This window comes from Ursus americanus, chromosome 8, assembly GCF_024610735.1.
Source record: "Ursus americanus isolate L20-20 chromosome 8, mUrsAme1.1.p, whole genome shotgun sequence".
Taxonomy (NCBI): domain Eukaryota; kingdom Metazoa; phylum Chordata; class Mammalia; order Carnivora; family Ursidae; genus Ursus; species Ursus americanus.
Window position 1 is genome coordinate 24,264,522 of NC_142134.1, and position 24,095 is coordinate 24,288,616.

The 24,095-nt window shown below is 41.1% G+C and overlaps 1 protein-coding gene across 11 annotated transcripts in view; it reads right to left on the minus strand.

The window, feature by feature from the left end:
* SEPTIN11 (septin 11) overlaps window positions 1-24,095 on the minus strand; it is a 92,971-nt gene that overhangs the window by 42,382 nt on the left and 26,494 nt on the right. For all 11 annotated transcript variants that reach the window (XR_015725437.1, XR_015725438.1, XM_045790102.2 and 8 more), the window contains exon 2: window positions 7,411-7,525. Coding sequence is in view for 9 of the 11 variants with exons in the window: in XM_045790102.2 (XP_045646058.1) it covers window positions 7,411-7,525 (115 nt within the window). In the remaining 2 variants the exon portion in view is untranslated. The remainder of the gene's footprint in view (window positions 1-7,410; window positions 7,526-24,095) is intronic.

A 24,095-nucleotide genomic window follows, 5' to 3' on the forward strand; every position in this document is an offset into this window, starting at 1 on the left:
GTAATGCCGATAAGACAGTTAGTTGGGAATACAGGAGGAAGAGAGCGGATAGACACAAGAGAGCTTAGCATCCGAGACGTAAGTACGTACTATGTGACAAGCATGGGCTCTGGGGACAAAATGGTGAATAAAAAGCACAACTGACACTGACTGAACGTCTATAATATCCTGAATGTCATTCCAGATCTCCACAAAGTCTGGATGTATAACAGTTGAGACTGTTTCCTGTCTTCCTTACTTTCCTGAACGTTCTTACGAAAAAAGCCCATCGAGGGCCGTCTGGGTGGCTCAGATGGTTAAGCATCTGCCTTCAGCTCAGGTCATGATCCCGGGGTCCTGGGATCTAGCCCAGGTTGGGCTCCCTGCTCAGCGGGGAGCCTGCTTCTCCATCTCCCTTTGCCCCTCCCCCCGCCCCTGTGTTCCCACTGTCTCTCTCAATGAATAAAATCTTAAAAAAAAAAAAAAAAGCCCATCAATAAAAGATATCTAGTCTCTGCTCCCTAATGTGATAGAGCTCAACAGCTGATATCCACGATTAATGGCTTAACAAAATAACTTTGAGCAAAACAAAGGTTCTGTGTAAAGGATACAGAAACAAACAGGGCTCTCACTCTTCGATACTTAGAATCTGGTAGGCAATTCAATACTGCAGTCGCTGGAGTCATTTTCAGTATCTGCTACATGTGTAAGTTTCTCAAGTGCAACAAAGTTCTTTTCCAGATTTACCCATTTTCAGAACATGAACAAACGAACAACATCAGAACTACCTTCTAAAGGTCTCTGCACAAGATTAAAGTTTCTCTCAGTACAGAGTGACCCATTTAACTTTCATCTTTCCCTAAGAACAGCAATAAAGACTTCAATTTACATGGTAAGGATTCCAGGTTACCTAGACAGGACTGAAATTACCATCTCATTTTACTAGGCTGAGAATTAGTTAAGCACATGTGAATCAGGAATATCGTGCTGCCTTTTTTTTTTTTTAAGGCAAGGTAATTTTAATTGTCATTCACATTAACGTGGAAATTATGAACAATTAGCATTCCAGGCACTACTTATAGCACAGGGTTAATCAATGGGTTAGAAAAACCACTGTTCCTCCAAATTTCAGAGTGCTTTGCTTTCCATTTCTATGCTCTGTGCTTTTAAGGGCCGTAATTAGACACAGCTACTCTCGCAGCAGTGTGATTCACCAAAAGCAGTTGAAAAGGAAATGACAGATTTTGGAATAAGAGGAATTACAGAACTAGGGGAGTTCTGAGTGCAGCAGTTTCTGAGGCCTCTCTCTATCCTCGGAAAGCAGGGCATCTTCTAGAATTCTGAGATACCCAGAAGAGCAAAAGGCTTCATTCTAACCGAGTAACTGAAAGACATAGGTTTGAATTCAAACCCAACAACCATAACAATATTTTGAGAAAATAAATGACTAACACCAACTTTGAAGCATTTCAGAATTCCCTAGAGGAGTATCTGGCACAGAACAGGCATTTATCAAAAGTTAATTGAAGGGAAAAAATGATCATGATGATAATTTATACTGAGATTTGTCATTTTGGTAGATTTTTCAGAGTTTGTTGTTTATTCTGTCATAAATACATCTGCCTAAACATTCCATTGTGACAGTGGAGATTTACTCTTAGAGCGCTGTCTGTGGCGTTTGTTCTCTTGCTCCTGCCAAGGCTGCTGAACAGGACACCCACACCACCGTGGAACGCAGGGCTACCTCTCCTATTCTCACGCTTATTTAAACCACAAGCTCTAAGCTGGACATTAAAAAAAGAGAGAGAGAAGAAAGAAAAAGAGAAAGAAAAAAAGACCCAGAAGGATTGTACTATTTTTTTTTAATAATGATTTTTTATCATATTATGTTAGTCACCACAGAAGGATTGTACTATTAATTAGAAGGTAACTGTAACTGTAGATTGATCAAAGAGCCAATCCACGAGTCAGCATCTTTTACTGATTGCCAAGTCTGGCAACTTGTTTAATTATCCAAATAATTGTGCATGGAGGTCGGCCTGCCTCCTCTAAATATTCTAGAATTTTATTCTTGGATGAAGCCAGATAATCAGATAACTATGTACCTAAGCTGTGTTGGTTTAACTCCTCTTTGCATCACCTTTGATGAAACATGCTTTGTCTAATACCACCAGCCTGCATGAGGGACTTGAAAGAACAGCATATGACACGTGGCATTGCATGGATGAACAGCACTGATCTAGGGAGTATTTAGGAATCTAGACCCAACTGCAGTGACATGTACCGTATCTCTTCTCAAAATCCAGGGGGGGGGAGATTTTTCTAGGTGAAACCGTTTCACTTGGAGCAACTATTTTGTTTTGACTTTACAAATACTATAAATCTGTCATTGTTAAATGTTTAACTTACGTTTGGCACATAAGATGTGCTCAATAAGTATTTTTTGGGGGGGCGCCTGGGTGGCTCAGTCATTAAGTGTCTGCCTTCGGCTCAGGGCTTGATCCTGGAGTTCTGGGATCGAGCCCCACATCAGGCTCCTCCGCTGGGAGCCTGCTTCTTCCTCTCCCACTCCCCCTGCTTGTGTTCCCTCTCTCGCTGGCTGTCTCTCTCTGTGTCAAATAAATAAATAAAATCTTTAAAAAAATAAGTATTTTTTGGGTGAATGGATTCATTCCATGCTCTCTGGATAAGAGACAAAAGTATCCCTGATAGAATTGCTACAGACTGACTTGATAGCTTTGAATTCTGACTCTATTCCTGGCTTCTCTTTATTTTCTGGGGTTAATTTTATCTTTATTCATTTACTCATTCATTTCACCCTGTAAATCATTTCATATCCTTTACTGGAAAAGCAAAATGGGATAAAAATGTATACCTGAAATTAATGCAACGTTGTGTCAACTATAAAATAAAAAATATTTAACAAAATTTTTGAGAAAAAAAAAGATTGAAGTGTAAAATTCCACAGTTTAGGTACACAGTATAGTCTTGGCTAAAAAGATCTTACGCTTGTTTGTTTTCTATTCCTCTTCTGTCATCCTCTCAAAACAACTATGGTTGGATTATAAGAAAGATGTCTATTTTCAAGATATTATTAATTTACTTTGACCCTACTTAAACTGGTTGTTCTTCAAAAGCAGGGATGTTACAGTATTTTATTCATCTTTGTATATACACAATGAACTTACATACTTTGGATCAATGTTGAAGCTTTTCATAGAGTTAATGGCATTTTGGAAAATGAATAAGGTAAATAAATTTAAAATTGTGAAGAAAGGCTGAATAATTTTTATTCTCCAGAGAAATACAGCATGGATAAGAAAGAAAATACAAATGCAGCTTTGGGGGGTGATTTAGTATGTTGTAAGCAAGATGGAGAGTGGGGGGACTATGAACTCCTGGGTGTTCTGGCATCCAATTTAACATCAAGAATTTTCTTCCCTGTTAAGTGAACACTACTTTCCTCTTTATTAAATTTCTTTTCAGGATTCAACACAGATGGGTTCTAATACCAGATATTTAATTCATGGCCTCTAAAACTACACTAAGCTCATGCCAGGATTAGTTCCTGCCCTGGTTTGTTTCCCCTCTTTGCAACCTAAAAGTTCTTGCCACACAATAAAATTACGATTCTAAGGCTTTTTTGTTAAACATGATCAGTTTCCTTACTAGGATCATAACTCTTTTTTTAAAATTCTCAATTCCCTCCCATATTTATCACATGAAAATAAAGTAACGATGCTATAAATACCACACATGTGCATGCTGTGTCAAAAAAAATACAAATGGACAGTAGGGTGACAAGGTGAAAAGAAAGTACCACGGATATGCTTAAATTAAATGACACCGACTCCTCTAAGTGGCTGTCAAAGTATTTTGATCAACTAGAATACTTTTTCATAAACTCTTAAAAATAGATGGACTACTGTGGATGGAACTGGGGGTATTTTGCTGAGCGAAGTAAGTCAATCAGAGAAGGACAATTATCATATGGTTTCCCTCATATGTGGAATATAAGAAACAGCACAGAGGATCATAGGGAAAAGGAGGGAAGACTGAATGGGAAGTCATCAGAGAGGGAGAAACACCATGAGAGACCCTTAACTATAGAAAACAAACTGAGGGTTGCTGGAGGGGAGGGGGTAGGGGGCATGGGATAATTGGGTGATGGGCATTAGGGAGGGCATGCAATGTGATGAACACTGGGTGTTATATGCAACTGACAAATTATTGAACACTACGTCTGAAACTAATGATGGACTATATGTTGGCTAACTGAATTTAAATAATAAATAAACAAACAAATAAATAAATAAATAATAGATGGACCATTAATTGGCAGTGAGAGTTGTTTTCTTATACAGATATTTTGCTGTAAATTATTTGTGGCAAAGGGATTTGATGTGTTCTACCCTCTGTGGATAAGTATGCTTAATACTTAATGCTGATACCCCTGACCCCTGTCTCCCAAACAGCTAATGCTGGCTCCAACCAAAGGGCTCCGAAGAGTCATGGAAAAGAACCTGGCCAGCTAGATATACTGGCATGGAGGAATAGCCATGACTTACTGCAGAGTAAAAAAATAAAAATAAAAATAAAAAAACAAAAGGAAGGTACAGAAGAGTATGAACAGCATGATCTCATCTGTGTAAAAACCAAAACATATAAGTACTCATGTAACTGTGAGAGAGCTGTTTATGTCTGTCCAGTGTGTGTCTCTTCCATGCCCAACCTCCTTTCTGATCATGTCTTCTTTCTCGCAGGGGACCTCTTGTGTTTTATAGTGAATTAACCCCATATCCCACCCCGAGTGGGCATATGACTCAGGCCTGGTCAATCAGAGATGTCCTGTGACTGTTCAGTGGGACTTGTCAGGAATGACTGGTTCTTTCCTCAGGGGTTGCTAAGCCAGCAACAACTGCTGGAAGCCATACTAGCCCCACGGAGAAAAGCCTGAACAAGCAGAAGCAAGCAGGATCAAGAACCAGAGACACAGCCCTGAAAACACTCTGTGAATCCCTAGAGCCAGCTGTTCTTAATTACATGATTCAATATATTACTTTTTTAGTGTGTTTTGGAGTTGCAGAGGCCTCCCAACTGAGTTTAAACTGGATTTCTGGAATTCTCTGTGGAAATTTTCCTAATACAAAAACAGTCAGAAACACAACACTGCTGGCTTTGAAGATGGAGGAAACGGTCCACAAGCCAAGGATGCAGGTAGCCCCTAGAAGCTGGCAACAGCAAGGAAATGTACGTTCCCCTAGAGGTTCTGGAAAGAAACTCAGCCCTGTGGATGCCTTCATTTTAGCCTGGTAGGACACATATGGTACTTCTATAGAACCATAAGATAATAAGCCGGTGTTGTTTTAAGCCACCAAAAATAATTTTTAAGTACAGAAAAATGTAGATTTCTAGAAGGATTCCACAATGTTACCTCTATGGAATGGAAATGAGGGCAGGAGGGGAAAGGGGGCAGGGAAGAGCTTATAATTTAAAAAAAAAAACAAATACGTATTATTTTAATTAAATGAAAAAACTAATTTTAAACATGTTTAAGAATGAGCCCAGAATAAAAATCTAAAAATCATAGGCATTATCACCTACCCAGGAGAGTCAGAATAGCAGCTGCTTTACAAATCCATCCGGGCAGCGTGGATGTGGCTTGTGATGAATTCCAACTAGCATCATAATTGTGCTATTTAACACACAGGGTCAGCCAATGAGCCAATACACCCCACTGCACACCACACACCGGGTCAAACCAGGTCCTTCCAGCAAGCCCAGTCCCACTGAAAGGCTTTATCCTACTTGCAGGGGCTGGGACATAACTCTCACATGTATTCTTGAAGCTGATTTTGGAGACAGGGCTGGGGGAGGCAGGGAAGAGAAGCCAGAATAGTAATTGGCCTATAATTTAGCACACTTTTCAATAGAAAATCAACAAATTGCCAACAAATTGCTCCGCTAATGAAGAATTGCCCTGCTCTGCAATGAGCATTTACCCTAAGAGAAAAGACAACTCATTTGTGCCACTCTGTAGAACTAGCTGCCATTCAGAAGCTCCCCTGCTGAATTTTAAACAGCTTCATGTAGGGAAAAGGGGAATGCATGAGAGCTGGCTGCTTTGGTCATGTTTCTCTGCAGTTATTGTCTTATCCAATGCTCAAGACAAAATGCCAGAGTGTGCGCTGATCTAGTGTACAAGTCAGCTGTGGCTTTCCACAAATGAACACCCGGTAGGTTTTTCGAAAAACCTGCCCCTTCCCCTAATAACTAACAAATTTTAAAAGTGGTGGTTCTTATATCCAATGCCTACCTTTTTAAAATTCACTTCATTTTACTTGGACAAGAGATATAAGTCTGGTACATTCTGCCAAGCTTAGGGGAAGGATGGTCCGCTTGGCTACATATGTAAATTTCTCCTGGTCTATCTCAGAGTGATGTCTCTGAAGCATACACCCAGGGGACAACAGAACAATGGCAACAAAACAATGCAGCCCAAACCACTTCACTGCTGTATAGCTTGGCCATTCATCGGGAGTGACAGTGAAGGAAAGGCCATTATCTGTTCCAGGGGCATTTCTGCTTCAAACCAACAGATTTATACTTCTATTTTCCTTCCCCCCGCCCTTCTTTTCTGCCTTTCCTTTAAAAAGGATATGGCTAGAGAGAAGAAAAATACCAAGGCCAGAGGCCTAGACTGATGTACTAAGATATGAATAAAACATACTGAGGAGGCAAATAAATCAAGTCTCTTGGGGTTTTTTTTCCATTTATCTACCAGGAATGAACTAAGGTCAGTTTTAGATTCCAATTTAAAGACAAAAGTTTAATTTGATAATTCAGACAGAAAATTTATTTCAAATATAAAACAGAATTTTAAATTCTTTTGCTCTAAAACCATAAATGTAAACATTATGTTTATTAAGGAAGTTAGAGGAATTCCAGACGTTACTTACATTAGGTAGTCTATCTTTAAAAAGACTTCAAGGGGGGTTACTATTGCACCGTACTCACAGAGCCTAGAAATAAATTCTAAAAATGCTTTTGAATGTTCTTATTATGTGTGTTCATATCAGTTCCTTCTTTCAACTTCCTATAGTCCAGTTAGGACCAAAGTCCCCCCCCACCAAAAATTAAAATAAGTGTTTTAATAACAATATTGAACTGACCCCCTGACTGCGTGACACAAATAAAAATAACAATTTGAGTAACATCACAAAGCTTATGAAACATTTACCAAATACAAGTCTCAATCTTTGTAACTGTGTGACATATATACAATGTGTATTATTGCCCTACTTCACTAATGAAAGAAAGAAGAGTAAAAACATCATTCCCCTCTTTCCCTGAAACGTGCCCCTCTGACAGTCACCTGCCAACACCGAAGGATCAGACTCCTTGCTCAGCAGCAAGAGATGAGTCACTTACCAACACACAGGATGTTGAAACAGAATCCTTGAGAAGTAGACTTATTGACCAGCTGGTCCGGGAGACTGTCAAATCCAACATGTCCAGAAAGGGACAAGTTTCGAAGCTCTTCATTCTGGAATTTCAACGGGAAACGTTAGAGAATTCATGAACTCTGCCACCTGAGAAACCACGCATTGTGGATATTGCCCTCTCCCTCCCTCTCTTCTCGACAGGTATGGAAAAGAAGATTCCCGCTAAAACCACATCCTCCTTGCCTTCTACACAACTGAAGTAACTAAAAATTCCAAAGCCATGCGTGTTCCACGAAATCACACGGACTCCCAAGGCAGACTCTCTCCCCAGGAATCTCACTTCTGGTTACAAGTCTTCTGGTCCAGGGAGATATGACCCTCTAGAGGTGGCTATTTCAGATACACGTTAAAGGACATAAAAAACAACCATGCTGATGGCTTCAAGAATTCAAAAAAACCTTCCAATTTACTTTCAACCCAGAGTGTAAAATAAGAAACACTCTTCCAGATACAGAAAGGAACTGGGGAGCCTGGGTGGCTCGGCTGTTAAGCATCTGCCTTCAGCTCAGGTCATGACCCCAGGGTCCTATCGGGCTCCCTGATCGGCGGGAAGCCTGCTTCTCCCTCTCACACTCCCCCTTGCTTGTGTTCCCTCTCTCGCTGTCTCTGTCAAATAAATAAATAAAATCTTTAAAAAAAAAAAAAAAAAGGAACTCTGAGACCCTTAGAATGGAAGGCACATACTTGTTACAATTATAAAAATTCTGTAATCACCATAAATGCAACATATTTAAAACTATTCAGCACTTGGAACTGGTCCTGTCTCCACCATCAGCTATACAGGCTTTTTGGGCTATCTTTGCTTCCCCCTGCACAGCCCCCAGCACAGGTCTGCACTCACTAGACCTTCTCAGAGTTCACTGAAGGAGACTGGGGTAAGGTAGTTACCATACACTTAAAAATGTGGGTGATTAATGCTATTTTATAATGGTGCTGACTGCCTCCATGACTTTGAATGCATCTCACATGTATTGGAGGTAATCTGTGAAAACTTTCTTTCCCAAGAAAACAGAGGTGAGCTACGGTCCTTCAATTAGTACAGCATGATTATTATGGTTTGGGATTCCAGAAACTAGATATTGAAAGCCTCCTTGAAAACAAGACTCCTGGTGTTCTTTCTGGCTCTGTTACTAATGATCTTTATATTCAAAATACTGAAGTTTGAGAAAATGAGCCTCAACACCCTATTTTTTTAATAAAAAAGAAAAAGCTTTGCACAGGATAATTTCATCGATATTTTTAAAAAGATTGATTTTCATTATTCTTCTATGTTACATAAGGATGACAGTGATTTCTTTTAATAATCAAGGGCTGAAACTCCATTTTCACATCACAATGGTCACTATATAGGCAGAGAACCAGAACTGCCTAAATACAGTGATTTTAAATGAATGTTTTATGAACACTATAATGGCTAAGGTCCTTGCTGCTCTAAAATTCTAATTCTGTGACATACAACTAAAAACCAGCATGCTGCCTTGAATACCATGGTGGCAGCTGCAGGTTTGAGGTCAATGGGACAGGGAGCAGATGCCTCGTCTATGAATAGTTTCCTTGAAACCTGCCAACAGTGAATATGAGACTCAAGAGTAGGCACTTATCCTTGAACAGGATGGCATGGTCGAGAGCTCCCCAAGCAGCTTTGGTAGCAGGTCCCCGTGGGCGGCAGGCCCTGACGGGCAGCAGGTCCCCACAGGCAGCAGGCCCCGACGGGCAGCAGGCCTGGTAGCTGGCCCGGCCTCCTCACACCACCACATGGCCCTAATTCTACCACCTGCCCCTTCCTCTTCCATACCTCAAAGGTTCAGACATCAGGTATTTTTAGGGTGTTTACCACATCCTCCAAGACTTGAGGGAGGAGGACTTGAAATGAGTCTGGGTTATATTTAGAACTCTTTCCACCACAGCTGTGCGGTGGCTGGTGTGCATTAGTCTGGGAGATGCCACCACGCCAGCCTTCATCTGAGTTGCATCTCTGACCTGAACAGTCAGTGAATGGCCTGAAAGGAGGCAAGGCGAGGAAGAATCATCATCCCACGCTCCCCCTCTTCCCCACCACAACAATTCTTTTCATTTCCCGGAGTGGGGGCGGGGGAAGAGTGGTTTATTACTGTGGATTCCACATTGTTGGGTGTTTAGATTCAGATAGATATCCACTCATGAGCCAATCCTGGGAAAGAATCAGAGTTAGTAATTATAGCTCTCATCCCAGAACCCAGTGCACAGCATCTCATATTCTCACCATTTCCAAAACACGAGAAACCACCCACACACCCACTGAGTATTTTTATACCCACTGAAAACCACATACAAAATGCAGGGTTATAAAACAGTTTGGTCTTGAAATTTTTTAAATTTAAATTTATTTCTTCAGAGTCTGTCTTCTAACTTTGTAATATGAAATATGTAAATTTTATATTGCCATTTTAAAATTCCATAACTTGAGCCTAATTCTCTGCCCAGTATTAAAGGAACCTGGAGGGTCACTGGCCATCAGTATGTGATTGGAAAAAGGGAAGTAGGAAGTTCCTCCTGGGGTTCACGAGCAGGCTTAAAAACTGGAAAGCGCCATAGTTGAAAAGCAAAGAGAAGCTTTAAGTCATACACAACAGCAACTGAACTGAATTCCTATGCCCCAGAATTCTATGTCACCATGTTTACTGCTTCTTGCCTTAGCTATCTTTCCTTCAAAAAGTGTAGGATCTCTTTTGAGTCTATTGGGTGCAGTCTTCGGGAATTTCATGCATTATCATGTCCTTAACCACTACCACACATCTGGAAATGACTCTCAGCTTTTTATCTCTAATACTGAACTGTTTACCTGAGTTCCAGTTCTGAATTTCTATCAAAGGGACAGTTCTCTAGGGTTGTCCCATCTGTACCTCAAACTGATGTTCATGAAACTGAAATCATATTTCTCTACCCCACACCCTATTTCCGTTAATGGCACTTACCTATGCTTGAGACCCTCCTATCCCTTGCATAAATTCCGAAGTGTTATCAAGACCATATCCTTCTCCTCTTTATTCCTACTGACTCAACCACCTTTCATCTGGTCCCCTTAACTCCACCCCATTCCCTCTAACCCCTCCTCTCTCTACTTTGCTGCAAAAGGGATCTCTGAACTCAAAGGCCCCCAATCCAAACTCCTTGGCTTTCCATCTCAGGGCCTCCATGGGCTAATCCCAAATTTCCTACCTAATCTCCCACTTCTCCCCATAAGGTACCTTTCACTGCAGCTAACCTGAATTCCTTACTATTCCTGAGACAACTCCACGTTCCTCCCCATCAGAGTTTATTCATACCATTTCCTCTATCTGGGAAGACTTCATAGCCAATGTTTACATATCTAAACCTTCCAGATACTGCTGAAATTTGATCTCCAACATTATCTTTACTATTAAATCTCAGAGAGAATTTCAGTAAACACTCCCCTTACCAATGAAAGGAAATAACAATTGGATAAAGATGGGTCAGGCCATTTGGTATTCCATGACCATCATAACAGCTAACATTTATTGACCATTTCCAATGTTCCAGAAAAGCCTTAATAATGAACTAGTTAATTTATCTTAACAATTCTATAAGATAGGGGCACCTGGGTGGCACAGCGGTTAAAGCGTCTGCCTTCGGCTTAGGGCGTGATCCCGGCGTTCTGGGATCGAGCCCCACATCAGGCTCCTCCACTATGAGCCTGTTTCTTCCTCTCCCACTCCCCCTGCTTGTGTTCCCTCTCTCGCTGGCTGTCTCTATCTCTGTCAAATAAATAAAATCTTTGAAAAAAAAAAAAAAAAAAAAAAAAACAATTCTATAAGATAGTTACTATTATGACCTATCATGACCCAACCTCAACTTTAGATGAGAAAACAGAGGCACATAAGTTTAGTAACTTGTCCAAGGTCACACAGCTAGTAGGTTGAGGAGCTGAAATCGGAGCCCAGAGGTCAGGCTCTAGAATCCAGAGACCATGCACTTAGTCACTGGTATGCCAGGGTGATCTACTAAGTTCTCAGACAGCCCCAGACAATACACTGGTTCCAGCTGCTATCAAAATCCAGTATGTTAAAGTAGGAAAAAAAATTCTCTAAAGTCATAATTCTTTGGCAACCATGAGAGATGGAAGTTGAGAATTAGAATTGGCAAAGAAGCTCTAAATATATTTTCACTGGTCTTGGCAATGCCAAGGCCAGACTTGGATTTTTGCAGCCATGGCACCTGAAGCCAGTAATATAAGGCTTAGTTTTGACCATTCTTTAGATGCAAGTGCCAACATGGAGCCACTAAGTAAGTAACCATAATACCTTCACTGATTTAGTCCTCCACTTGCTAATCTATCTACGGAGTATTTGTACTTACATGATTTCTATGCCCACTCCATCTTGAAATGGGTTGTGACTAATTCGATGGCATAAAATAATTTAACAACCTCATTTTTCTCTTTTCGGGTCACCTCCACATGGACACAATTATTTATTTTCTCATTCAAAAATACTCACTGCTCAAAGCACTAAGGGACCAGATGTTATTTTTGTTATTCATTGATAAAACACTCTTTCTGCCCTTAACAGGTCTACCATTTAGGGGCACCTGGGTGGCTCAGTTGGTTAAGCAGTCAACTCTTGATCTCGGCTCAGGTCATGATCTTAGGGTCCTGGGATCAAACCCTTCGTAGGGCTCTGCACTCACTGGGGAGCCTGCCTGAGGATTCTCTCTCTCTCTCTCTCTCCCTCTGCCCCTCTGCCTGCTTGTGCGTCACATGCTCTCTCTCTCTCTCTCTAAAATAGTAAATCATTTTTAAGATTTATTTATATATTTGAAAGAGGGAGCGAGCATGAGGGGATGGGGGGCAGGAGAGGAGCAAAGGGAGGAGGACAGAGAAATCCAAGCAGACTCCATGCTCTGCATGGAGCCCAACGCAGGGCTTGATCTCAGGAACCCGAGATCATAAGCCCAGCCGAAACCAAGAGTCAGAGGCTCACCTGACTGTGCCACCCAGGCACCCTTAAAATAAATAAATCTTTAGAAAAAAAAAAAAGAGGTTTACCACTAGCAGTAGAGTCAGGACATCAATTAATATAATACCACTAAGGATTAAAGTGATAAATACCAAGACTTGACTTTACGGTTGATATGAGGAGAGAAGTAGCTTTTGGCTAGGGAAATTCAAGGAACACCCTTTGGAGGCCAGAGCTCCCCAACTCTACCAGGGGAACAAAAGTCCAGCTTGCAGATAAATGCTGTCTATGCCCAAAGGATCACTTTACTATGAATGCATAATCTGAAGTTTATAATTGACAATTTTTTTTTCAGAAGATGCCTAGCTGACTTCATTATTAAAATAATTATAAATTATTTAAGAATGTGTGCCAACACCTATATTGAGTGCTGCTTTAAAATAAGTTCCACAGGGGCACCTGAGTAGCTCAGTTGGTTGGGCATCTGACTCTTCAATTCAGCTCCAGTCGTGATCTTGAGGTCATGAGATCAAGCCCCGCATCAGGCTCAATGCTGGGCCTGAAGCCTGCTTGGGAGTCTCTCTCTCCCTCTGCCCCTCCTCCTCCACTCATGGGCACTCTCTGTCTCTCTCTGTCTCTCTCTGTGTCAAAATTAAAATAAATAAAATAAAATAAAATAAAATAAGTTCCACAACTCCAAATCTTTCTTAACCAGAAGCAGGATGGCAAAGGGTATAGAGTCAGACAACCATGGATTTGAATCCTAGCTTTGCTTCCTACTTTTCTTAGTCTCTGATGGAGCACTTGGCAGGGCGGGTGGGAGGAGTGAGGAATCAGTAAGTATGAGAGTGCCTAGCACTAACAGGTCCTCAGGAAACCTGGGTTTCCTTTCTCTAATTAGGTGGGAGGAAAAGATGATTGATTTTAAAATCTGAAATGAATGGGCTCTGCCAATGCTGCTCAGCACGCCAGCAGAAGCTGCTGATCAGCAAAACCCCGAGACTAACCAAGAAAGAAAAATCACAAAGGGAAGAACAGAATGAACAAAAGGAAGTAGGAGCGAGAGGGCTGTAGCAGACAGAAAATTCACCCTAAATAGGAAAGTCATTTACAAAGCTGGAGGGAAAGCCATAGAATCACATTCCTATTTGCAGGCATCAACATCCTCCACAGCTGGAAAGCATTCTGGATTCCCCTCTTCACTTTTCCCTCTATTTTAATCCAGCGCAGAGCCTCCTGAAACTGGATGTGCCCAGATGGGTTCTATTCACCATACTCAAAGTGAAATGATATCCCCTTTCTTTGCTTTTAAAACTGAAGGCTTCAGTAGGTGTGGTTAGGTAATCTACAGCTGCTGATCCTTACCAGCCAGCAGAAGCAAGGAAGTATGGTACCAAGGTGATGTCTGTTTTCATGTATGTTGCAAACAATTAGACTTAATTTTTACCTTTAAAAATAGATATTAACATTTAAATTAAGAAGATTTCACCCCTTTAAAATGATAGATTTTTAAAATTTGAGCAATAACTTTTATGCAATCATTCAGAGAGCCGGAGATTTTGTTGACAAGAAGTGGTAATTATATTCTTCCCAAAGCCTCATTTTATAGATAATAAGTTATATTGACCCAAGTCAAAGCCTCATCTGTAAATGAGATTTAACCAAAAAGCCTCTAAGCAAAGTGTTTGCTTCTAATGCTAATTCTAAGGTTTCTTGAATCTGGAAATCACAGATGCATAAATCCAATTCTGTCATATTACCTGAAGACAACCAACACAAGACAAAAAATTCCTGGTAGTATATTTTCTCTTGCCAAATCAAGACAGCTCAATTTTTAAATGACCCTTGAAAAGCGAGTTTCTATTAGTTATCCTAGGAACCTCCAAACCTAATAGAAATCTGTGTATGCCCCTGTTTTCCAGCTTAACTTTTCATTTTTGCTAACCTATAATAATTACGACTTAGTTTTTTCAAAAGTTATTAAAAGCCCACTCTTTACAACTGCCCTGATTAAAAACATTTTTTCCTTCAGCTGTATCTGCTGTCTTCCACGAGATTTTTGAAAAGTGGATTTATAGCCTCGAAACAAAACAGGAAATAACTCTTCTGTGTAAGTTAATCATCTGTGTTCAAGAAAAAAAGTAAATCTTCACTCATGCTTTCATTCACTCAACAAATATTCCTTGAGTACCAATGTGTGCTAGATACTTGGGCTAAATGCTAAGGAGGTGACAGTGAGAAAACCAAGCATTCCTAACTCACGGACCACAGTCTGGCGGAGCACATCGATGTTTGTCAAATAGTCACAAATATATAATCATAAACTATCCGAAAGTACAGGACGCAGTGCAACCTTATAACTCATATAACTGGCACCAGCCTGCAGTACGTAAAAACAGCGTCAGTCGGCAGCATTGTCAGATATTAATTTAGCAGATAGCCCCTCTGTACAGTTGATGTGCACGTTTCATGTATTCAGATGAAAGCAAAAGAGTATTTCTGACCAGCATTGCCTGATGGGAGGAGGTAGAAATGATTAAGACTCAAGTCTTAAGAAACAAATGTCCAATTTTAAGTGAAGCTGAGATAGAACCATGGGACACGCTCCCTTTGCTCTCTGTCTTTCCCCCATAAAGATGCCCACTTGGAGGAAAGAGGAGGTGCATGTCCCTTCTTCACCTCAGGTAGTGTCTTGTTTTGAGGTCCTGCTTCAGTGTACAGATGCCACCTAGTTGAAGATAGGCAGAGAAGAACACGCTATTCCTTACATGAAATCCTTGACTGGACACCAGCCAGTACTGGAGAAATCCTGGCCTCACAAACTGCCGAAGAAGTTTTACCCAAGTGTCTGCTTGATCATTTTCATAAATACACATTGTTATCTAACTACATTTTAGAGAGAATTGAACTGGTTTCATATACTCTTTTAAAGAAAGAAAAGTTGGTGGGAAGATGGGAAACGCCCTTAGTTCCCATGCAAAAGGGAAAACAGTGGAATGCTAAATATCTCAAACCACAACTATGAAGTCCGCATGGGGATGTATTCAAGGCATTGCTGGGGTAATTTCCATAATATAAAGTGTCTGAAGCATCTCATTACCAATGAGGATCGCGTTCTTTAAGGATGACTTGGAGAACATTTGTGATGCTGCCTGTCATGTATACCATGAAATCCCAAGGTCAGAGCCAAGAAAACCCCCAAGGAAACTGTCTCACACAACCAGCAGAATAGAGAGAGCCAGGAAGAAGAGGGAACAGTTAGGAGGAAAACCATAAGAGGAAAGAACTTGAGTGCAGCCCAGCTGGAAGTGGGTACTGAGAAGCATCTGAGGGCCAGCCCCTAAGTCAAAACACCAGGTAGATCAGCTCTGACTGACGAACCCTGGGAGCCAGCCTCGAAAACACCACCAAAGAACCAGAAAAGATCTTGATTCATACTAATTGCCCCAATTTCAAGTGTCATTTCAAAGTAAGTCTCTCTAAAAGACTGTGAGAGAAGGAATGAATTTTGCTTTTCCAGATCCTGGAAATAATGTGTGGGTTTTTCTTTGGGAATGGTATGACTATACGGAAATTTTCCTTTCTAAGTGTTATATTTCTGTAATATTTGAATTATTGCAAAACAAACACTTCACACCTTTTAAACAGAAAATAAAAGATTTTAAACATTGGGAAATGCTAAAAATGATAATAAATGACAAATAAATAATAAAAATCCTTTTAAAAGCCACAATTTTTATTGCAGATAATAGATGGGTGATAGGATAAAATATACAAGTATTTATTTTTTCTAATAACAGAACCAAATCACATTGAAAGTGATAAAAATGAGCAGAAAAGCAGAACAATGCAATGGAAATTGCTTGACAGGTGAAGTCAGAGGACTCAGGGCAACCCTGCCATCATTTAGCTGTGTGACCTATGGAGGGCAAGTCATTTACGTCTCAGCCTCGGTTCTGTCAACTTTAAGATAAAGTGCTTTACAGGGGTATTGCAAGAATTAACATAATTCTCTACCCTCCGCTAGTTTACACACTTTTCTCAGATGACCTCTTCCTTGCCCACCACTTCAGTGACCTTCCATAGGCTAATGACTGCTTGTCATAACCCGCAGCCCCTCCTCCGTCCTGTGCATCCATGGCCCAGGCATTGCTAAGCCAACATCCCTTAAGTGGAACTCATCCTATCGCCATTCTCAACTTAAATCTGCCCTTCCTCACTTTTTCTTATGTCAAATGGCAACATCTGCTTGAAGGTTTCAGAGAGTCCCCTAAAATAACACTGATCAACATGCATATTGCTAACCCTGATTAAAAATGTACATAAATTTATAGGCTTCCACCCTCTTGCAGGAAAAAAGAAATCCACTGTATAATCATTAAACCCCCTGCTGGCCTCTGAATTCAACAGTGAAGACTTCTTGAGGACATCCGTACCAAGCTGGCTTTACTCCTCTGCACCCAGATGTAATAACCACCTACTACACCTTTTTTAGCCAAATCTTTCCCACCCAACCCTTTAACGGACTGAATCCTGTCTATCAGCTGATTCATGACTTGAATATTCCCTTTCTCCTAACACTACCCCCATTAGACTTCACCAAAATTTCTAACTGTGTGACATTTTACACAATCATATTCCCCAACCTCCTCATTCTCAGATAAGGAGGCAGGTATAGCAACCAATTGGTTTTCCCTATAACCTGGGCTGGGGGAGAGACAGGGCCACAGGGAACACCAGTGCCCTGGCGCCCGGTCCACCCCTCTCTCCACTTCACTTGGGCTGGCTCTGAAAGTAGGATTCGCAGTGGTTGCTGAGTGAAGCCTGATACCCAAGCCTGATACCCAAGCCTGGAAACACAGCACTGCCCGGGTTCTTGTTCCCCACTGGTGCTCCCAGCTCCGCTAGGTCTGCATCCTGCCTCCCATAACAGCAACAGTCCACACTGCCTCCAAGGTCTGCCTGCCCTGTCTGTGATCAGAGTCCCACCTCTGACCCAACAGAAATTAGATTTCTCACATAATTAGGAAAAATTCTGTTTAAAAGCAGTCCCCAGAAATGGGTATCTGAAGTGAACAGAGCCCCAGCTGCTGCTTATAACCCTGGATCCCAAGGGGGTGGGCGGGGGGGGGGGGGGCACGGGAAAGGTAGTGCTGAATTATTAGTAAATCAGACTTTTAGCAATCCAGAAATTGTACAAAGTGGAAGCACTATCTTCTTACAGACAGAATGTTTTTCTAAAAGTCCGTGTGAACTCTGAGAGGTTCGATCTAACTGCATGCCAAGAATTAGAAACAACAAAAAAAGACATTTTCTTAAGTTTCCAAAGATGACTCTTTTTGAGTCAAAGTGACTAATGCCTGTAACAGCCTAACGTTACAAAGTGCTGATCAGCAGAAAGTCTCATGTTTGGGAATGACAAGGCCCACATGTGCATTCCAGACACCCTTACAAATGTTGCAGTGCTCGGAGGAAGAGGAGGTGGGAGGGAAGCAATGTGACAAACAGTCAAGAAGTATTTATAAAGGCACGATCCAATTAGAAACAGATGCTACAGCTGTTCTCTCGCACCACTGCACATCACAGAGACAATGAGAAGCCCTTCCCATGGCTAGCCACCTAGGAAAGTTAATGAGAAAACCATGCAGGAGGGTCATAATCATCTTAAAATCCTTTGGCCCTGCAGTGGGGTCCCAAATATAGCTTCCACACTAACTTTTTCAGAACAGTGATGAATAGGAGGTCAAAGATTATTAAGGGCCCTTATCAGTTGGAAGTTTTCCCCCTCAACTTCTTAGTACAGTTCTACTCCTCATATTCACACTTCAATTCCTTAGTGCTTCCTATCTGAGAAATATCACAGCTCCTTTCATGTATTTCTATTTGCTAAATGCATTAATCAGCAAGTAATGAAATATGGAGGGGACACTTCCTTCCCTGTGCCACCATTTCTATCACCGGATATAAATTAGCCACTTCCTTTTTGAAAGATATCATTTATTTCTGTCCCTTTCTGATAATGGAAGGGGATTTCAGTTATGGTAATGACCGTGTAACGGCAGTCCCTGAAAAAGAAGAGGAAAAATCCAAACGAGCTCTAAGGCAGTCATAAACAAAAGCACCAGGGATGTTTCAGTCCCAGACTGGCTACTGCAAGTAGCCATATTCAGGCCATGTTCAGTTCCTAAACCAGGCTGGTCTAGAACATCTCTGAGTGCAGTGGTAGATTTCCAGCCCCTGAAAATTGAGGGGCTATACCAAAAATGACCAAAGCCATGATAAATACATTCTCAGGAAATAAACATACAAATTAACATTTGATACCACTCTGCAAGTTTTAAACAATTCCGGCCAAAATTCTCAAGCCTTCTAAGAGTTCTACTGCATCTTACTCTCAGCCCTGGATGAAACACTATCAGGGTGGAATACAGGTTGTTTACATACATTTGGGGGCATGTATTGCCATGTAACAAATTTTCACAAACTTGGGGCTTGAAACAATGCCTATTTATTAGCTCTTGGTTGTGAAGGTCAGAAGTGTGGGTGTGGCATGGCTGGGTTCTCTGCTCAGGATATCACAAGGCTGAAATCAAGGTAGTGGCCAAGCTGAGTTCTGATCTGGAATCTCGGAACAAATTCCTCTTCCAAGCTCTTTTGGGTTGTTGTCAGAATTCAATTCCTTGCAGCTGCAGGACTGGTCCTCCTCTCCATGTCCGGGACTGACACAAAAGGTCACCCATAGTTACTAGCCATGTGGTCACCTCCTCTTCACAGCCAACAGGGAATCCCTCAAGTCCCTCTTCACATTTTAAATCTTCTTCAAGAAGAGTCCCATTCCTTTCAAGGGACTGATTAGGTCAGGTCCACCCAGGATAATCTTCATATCTTAAAGTTAGCTGTGCCATAACATAACTTAATCATAGGAATGACTATCCCATCATATTCCCAAGTTCTGTGTGTTATACAGGGTGTGTTCACCAGGGAGCTGGGACTGGGGGGCCATTTTAGGGTTCTGTGTTATAATATTCTTATATTCCTCTGTTTAACTTTAGGGTATGATAATATTAGCATTTACCTAACTCAAAACAAAACACAGCTAAGTCTCCAGGAAAAAAAAAAGGCAAATTAGTAAAAGCATAGTAAACAAGTTCTCCCTCAAGTTTCCAAGGCAAGTTATCACTAACAGTAAACTTTACAAAATTTAAGTGCCTCTACATAATAAGAATTCCAGGAAATGCAAAAGCTTTTAAGGAACTTAGCCTTATTGGGGGGAAAAGTCATTGAGATAAAACAGAGGACAAGTGCAAAACGTTGGGTGATGAAATACAGCACAAAGGTTATCAAGGTTGGACAATGGAGATTGACATGGGCCACAGTAAAAAAGTCAGGCCTTCTTAGAGGAGGACAGATCTCGCTTGAGATCTTATCATGACCTAGGTCATGATAAGATAAAAATAAGATTCAGACTGTTGAAGGGGAGGAATGGAGACAGGAGGAGAGAAAGTAGTAGTCAAGAGAAGCAGCAGGAAAACAAAGAGATCCAAAGGGCATGGAAATCAATGAAGTGGAAAAACTGAAGAGTAATTAAGAATAGAGAATATAAGACTTTAAAACTGGTTCACATTTCAGTTTACTGGAAATATGCCTTAAAGTATTATGAAGATCACTATAAGCAATACATAGCTAAATACATGCCCAGGCTCTGTCACTGGGTGTTCCAGTGCTGAATGAGAGATGGGAGCTAGGAACAATCACTGAGCAGTCCCATCAGGAAAGATTTTTCGTTTTCTACTAACCAATGCACTTATGCACATATCTTCTCACCAGAGCAGGAGACCAAGGAATCTGGAGTATAAAACTGCCTTCTAGCCAAGGTTTTAACCCAGATTACGAGCCTGGGCAACCATCCAAATGGTAAGCTATTTCATGCAAACTTCCTTTAGAGCATTAAAAAAAAAAAAAAAGGAAAAAAGCATATCTTGCAGAGAGACCCCAAAAGATTGACTCCATTAGTTACGCCCATGATTTCTGCCATTCTAATCAAGCTAAAGCTTTCTTCTTTCTTACTCTGTTCTCCTTCTCAAAAACATAGAACCAATTAACCTCTTAAAAAAATAAATAATCCCACCAGCAGAACAGACAACTCTCTGCCTTAAAGAAGTTAACTGCATATTACAGAAGCATCCATCCAGCTGTTAAAAAAAAAAAGAAAAAGAAATTCGTTTGGGGTTTTCTCACACATATTGGTGTGCTTAGGAAAGTAGACCCAAGGAACTATATTATAATTTTCCTCTACTCTCAAAGGTTTGCTATTGATGGACGGTTTTGGATGCTGGCTCTCTTGTCCTGATCAGCTAATGCAAAACAAACCTTCTTTTCACATGCTGCCACAGAAGAATGTTCCCACAGTCCCCTCCATTGTCTCTTAAAGAGGCATTTTCATTATCATTATTATCATGGTATTTCTGAATAATCAAGTAGGACCCAAGGCGGACACTACATACAACAATCTGTTATAAAAGCCCATTAGCTCTCACAAGTAGATGATAAATACATGCAGCAAACAGCAGAGGTTACAATTTCGTGCACGTTGTTCCCACAAAGCACAAAGGGGTTGGGTCAGTAGCCCAGACTTCTCAGTGCAATGGGGTCCGGTTCCACTTCAATGTTCCTAGATTAACAGATTAAGAATTAGAGGATATGTGAATGGGAATATGTTTCTGACATTCTTTGATAGCATGATTACAGGGAGGCATTAAGCTGAAATCGAAACTTGAAAAATTATAGCTTGGCAAAAGATCCTTGCTGTAATTCATACATTCTGTAGGAAGGAGAAACTGAGAAAGTTAAATGGGACACAGTATGAAAGGAAGTCTTAGGCACTGATCCAAGTAGCTAGCTGCCTGTAAACTCTTCTAAAGCCTAATGGTTCATTAGAATAATTATTATTCACATAGTGAAAATGAAACGCAGGCAGGAGGGAAAAAGTGATAATTACACTGGCAAAAACAAGAAAAGCAACTTTGGCCATTTGGATTTGAGAAAAGTCCAAGCCTCAAATCCCTGCCACATAAAGAGGGTCAGACCATATACCTTACTGTAATCATGGCTACACAGAGTTAAACCCCTTTTGCCACAATTGCACCAACTGTGCATACTGAGGTTGGTTATTACCAAGAGTGGGTTTTGGGCATTGTGGTCGCTGCAACCACCAATGTAGGGAAATAAGGCTTGGCATCTATCCTCCAGGTTTCCTGCTCAAGCCAACTTCCTACACACTCTTTAGCCCAGATAGTAATAATTCCGAAGACAGTATGACAGCCACAAGTCATCTGGCTACTTAAACGCACACATCAGGGAATAATCACTAATTATTAGTGAAGCTTCAGTTCTCAAGGAGAATAAAGCCCTAATAAATGTACTTCATATTTTGGGATCAAGGTAAAAAGTAGATTGATATCTTTTAGAAGGATCAATTTAAAGTTGCCTGGAGTACCTGAATAATGAAAGTTAAAATATTCAGAGTAGCAAAAAGAGGGAAGAGGCTCTACCACTTTTTTAGCCAGAGAACTGAAAAGGGCGGAGGGGGGGTGGAGAATATCTCCCTTGACTGATCAACCAAGAAGTAATAACTGAAGATTTATGTAAAGACTGCAATGCTAAGTGTGGTCTAGCAAAAACAAACAAGATACTCCAAGACTATCGTGTGTGGTCTATTCTTCGAGCATTTCAGTATTTTCCCCCTTCTACAACCATCACACCAATAATGGTTCACTGGATACTTTTGAGCCACGTACCATACCTGGACCTTTATCAAAAATTTTCCCATTGGGGCACCTGGGCGGCTCAATCAATTAAGCGGCCAAGTCTTGATTTCAGCTCAGGTCATGATCTCAGGGTTCTGGGATCCAGCCCCACATCTGGCTCTGCACTCAGCAGGGAGTCTGTGGGAGGATTCTCTCTCCCTCTCCCACTGCCCCTCTCCTGCCTTCACAGGAACACTCACACTCTCTCTCAAATAAAGAAATAAAGAAATCTTAAAAAAAAATCTTTCTACTGCCATACAGGAGTGGCATTTGTTATGGGCTAAAATGCTCAAGGTGTGTTTGATGGAGGAGATTTAAAAGGGCCACTGGAAACTAGAGAAGAAAAATTAATGCTTCAGTTGCATGCTTCAGTATGGTCTCTTAAATGCTTAGAGGCAAGCAATTGTGCCTAGTTTGAGGTCAAATATCATAGGGGCTCTTGCTCTCAGGACATAATTATTCTGTGAAGTTAAAGTTAACATTTATAAAGCACCTGTGTGTGCTCTTGCACTCTTTCTATATATATTTATATGCATACGCCAGGCACCACCCTGGGTACTTTACATTGATCTGACTAATCTCTCACCATCACTTCTGAGGTATGTACTATTATCATTTCCATTTTAGAGCTGAAGCTCAGAGACTGAGCCGCTGAGGATTATGCAGCAAGTAAGCGGTGCCTCAAAGCCAGGCAGCCTGCCTCCCAAGCGCTTGCTACAGCATTAACAAGGCCTGGTCAACCTTTTACACACCACAGAGTGAGAGGTGTGCCTTGGCCATCAGGGCACATCCACATTTTCGCACAAGTGCATTGCACCACTGAGGGCACCATCTCCCGAGGTCAGAAGCAGAAGAGGTATTTCTACCACGCACACAGGCCCTAAGCCACCGTGTGGGAGCACATCAGGAAGGCGGAAGCTAAGGGAAGTGTGGAAAGCAGGAAGCAAGGGCAGGAAGAATCTGAGAAGAGGTGCATTTCCACCACCAACTGCCCAAATGGATTTATTTCTCACACAGAAGGAACAAGTGTAACCTAAAGATTAAAGATTAAAGCTGAGTAGCCTACATCACTCACTCACTCACTCACCTAAAAAGCAAAAACTATCAAGCCTCCTTTCTGATTTCTCTTTGGCAAAGCTAGAAAAACCAGTCACAGAGAAAACTCAACCAAAGCTCATACAGAACATGCAAAGAACATGCATCGGACAAAGAGTAAAAGAGGCAGTTGGCCGTGCTAATTACAGCCGTGCGACTAACGCATCAATTCCTCACTTCAACCTTAGCTTCCCATAGACCACTGAGGAGCAAAGACAAATCCACCTCTATTTCCCCCTAAAACTTTCCGAAGTAAGGGCTAGAGAAGAAGAAATATTTTCTGTACTCCTGCCTACCGTGTGCAAGGAACTGGCAAGCCATTTTGTCAACTTAATTCTGCTTAAAAAAGATGCACCATTTGGGATGAGAGGACATCTCCAGATTGATCACCTCATCCTGTCTAGAGGAGAAGGTTAAAGAGGTTTATCACCCACATCTTTAAGACTAAAGAGAAAACAAGGATCTGTTGATAGACAGGTGGAACACCATTATCCGCTTTTTCTGAGTTTATATTAAAAACTAAACCTTCTAAAACGAGTAACATTGTCAGCCTCAGGGTGACTAACATTCCCAGTCGTAAAGCTCACCCTGAGGAAGCATCAGCTGGCAATTTCTCTTACGTTGTTTCACTTACTGTGATATGTACTCAGACTCCCGGTCTCTAAAGGCAGCTTATTTGCAATCACATTCCTTTACACGAACTTCTCTGCAGCTTACAATTTGTAACAAACGTTCAAACTACCAGCCGCTGTGGC